This window comes from Rutilus rutilus (genome assembly GCF_951802725.1).
Source record: "Rutilus rutilus genome assembly, chromosome: 7".
Taxonomy (NCBI): Eukaryota; Metazoa; Chordata; class Actinopteri; order Cypriniformes; family Leuciscidae; genus Rutilus; species Rutilus rutilus.
The window spans coordinates 45,249,532-45,252,198 of NC_140221.1; the positions used below are offsets into that span (position 1 = coordinate 45,249,532).

General features: G+C 32.2%; 1 protein-coding gene across 1 annotated transcript; it reads left to right on the forward strand.

Annotated features, from left to right (window-relative positions):
* Nucleotides 1-1,200: 1,200 nt before the first annotated feature.
* LOC311293780 (cystatin-B-like) lies at nucleotides 1,201-2,169 on the forward strand (the record flags this gene model as incomplete). Its single annotated transcript, XM_084414266.1, has 3 exons — nucleotides 1,201-1,281; nucleotides 1,549-1,638; nucleotides 2,047-2,169. The coding sequence occupies 3 exons, from the start codon at nucleotides 1,201-1,203 to the stop codon at nucleotides 2,167-2,169; spliced, it is 294 nt and encodes a 97-aa protein (XP_084270392.1).
* Nucleotides 2,170-2,667: the final 498 nt, after the last annotated feature.

The window sequence follows — 2,667 nt, forward strand, 5'->3', positions numbered from 1 at the left end:
TTTCAGATAAATGCTGTTCTTCTGAACTTTCTTTTTATCAAAGAATCCTGAAAAAAAATAAAAAATTACACAAATGTTTTCAACATGGATAATAATAATAAATGCTTCTTGATCAGCAAATCAGCGTAGAATGGTTTCTGGAGCATCTGAAACATTTCTCAAATTATAACATCTTGTACTCTTAAAAATAAAACTTCCAAAAAAAAATTTCTTTTTTTTAATTTTTTTTTACAGTAATGCCAAATAGAAGAACTAAATTATTTTTGTTCAGGCAACAGTTCTTTGAAGAACCTTCTTTTAGAGTGAAGAACATTTAAAAAAATCTAAAGAACATTTTTCCACTATAAATAACTTTTTAAGAATAGAAAGGTTCATGGATGTTAAAGTTTCTTCATGAACCATCAATGCCAATAAAGAACCTTTATTTTTAAGAGTGTAGCGCTACTGTTGACAGAGAGATCATGAAAACCAGATTTGTATTTGATAATGACATTTAAGTGACAAGACATAATCAAATGATCCGCACACATACTGTATCTGTAAAAAAAAAAAAAAAAAAAGCATTTTTGAATGTTTTTCTTTTCTTACTCTATAAATGTATGATCTGTAGAAGATACTGATTATTTTCAATTTGCTTTATTTTCTTATTCATCAATTCTTTGAAAACTGAACTTTCAGCTTTTATCACAGGAATAAATTACATTTTACAAAATATTCAAATATAAAACATGTTATCTCAGATTCTCTAAACTGTTAAACATTGCTCTGTGTTTTGCTCACACAAAAAAAAAAATGCTTCTGTGGGTCAATTTTAAAGGTATAGTTCATTCACAAATAACAATTCTGTCACACTCATGTCGTTTCAAAGTTGTGTGACTCATTCTTCTGTGGAACATATTTTATCAAATGTGTCAGTTATGTTTTTTGTACATACAATGGAAGTCAAGGGGCACCAATGTTGGTTCAGCTTGTTCCCAATGTTCTTTAGAATATCTATTCTGTTCCACAGAAGAAATAACAGTTTTTGAATATTTCACAACACCACCTATTCATTCAGCACCTTTGATGTGATCACATGGAATTACAATGACGACTGATGTCATGCGATTTTGGCTGCATAAATAGTGGATCAGAATCAATCTGTGAGACAAACTGCCTGATAATACAGTTTATTTCATCCTGACTTTGATCACCAGCACAATGACCACACCGAAGCTAAAAAATGGAGGATGGAGCACAGAGGAGCCTGTCACTGAAGAGGTGGAGAACATCTGCATTGAGGTAGGAGACAGAAAATCACTCATTTAGTAAATGCAGATTTTGTTAAAACACAGTCTAGTAAAATGATCTATTTTGGTGCTGTGAAATGTGTTAGGGAAATTATTTGTTGCTATTTTTAAAAGAACTTTTTACTTTTCACTTTTTACATGAGTTTTCTGATATCTGAATGATAGACGTAACTCCCTAGAGACCAAAAAACGAAATATTTTTTTTAAATAATAATAATAATTATATAGATTAATATAAAATGTGCATTTGTTTATTCAGGTAAAGAAGCAGGCTGGAGTCAGTTTTGATGTTTTCATTCCTAAAACCTATAAGTATCAGACTGTGGCAGGAACAAACTATGTGGTCAAGGTAAATGAGTGTTTTGTATTGTTTTTATGGATTTTGAGCTTGATGTTTTAATCACTGAAATACTTTCGGCACAATTTGTATGTTTCTAAAATCAACAAGCCGGCTGTGGCTGTGTGTCCTAAATGGGTGCGATGTGTCCAGTAATTTTTCCATCCTCTCTGAAAGGTAAAATACTGTATAAAGTTTCTCTGAATCTGTATAAGAGAAAACTTTTCTCAACTTTGTAGCGTTGCTGGACACTCAAATCTCTGCAACGGTCACTGTAGCAGAACCCGGAGAAATATGTTTGCTGTGTCATGGAAAATGAATGTGTTTAGGTCGCTATCAATGTGAACAGAGTTTTACATGGAAGAGATCACATATAAATCAATCAATCTCTCTCTCTCTCTCTCTCTCTCTCTCTCTCAGGTGAAGGTCGGACTAGCTACATACCTTCATGCGATGATATATCAAGCTCTCTCCTGTGATGAACTGACTGTGACTGGAGTCCAGTACCCTATAACCAAAGCTGCCCCTCTGGTCCCCTTCTGAACACTTCTAACCGCATGCAGAAAATAGTCTGTCTGATCTAATAACAGACACACAATGAGCTGCCATACTGTATTAGAGGAACTATTTAAAACTGTTTCATTCCTCAATATTAAACTCAATATTCAAACCCTCAGTGCCTGTGTGTGTGTTTATATGTGAAGAAAACCAAATTGACTTCACCTTTCTAACAAAGTTTTATGCTGAAACAATAAATATAAAAACATAAACATAGAAACATCTATTCCAAATCTTCAAAAGTAAAGTAAATTTTAAGATTTAATTGGCTGTCTGTATTACTTTTTAAAGGGGGGAAAAAAGCGTGAATGACAATCATTTTTAATTTTAAGTCTCAAGTCTAGTTTATTTATAGCCCTTTCCACTACAAAGAAGACCTGTCCAATTAAAAACAGTCTACGGATAATAACAAATAATAATAAAACCGATCAAAAGACAATAGTCAATAATATAACAAACAAACAAACAAACAATACATAAAAA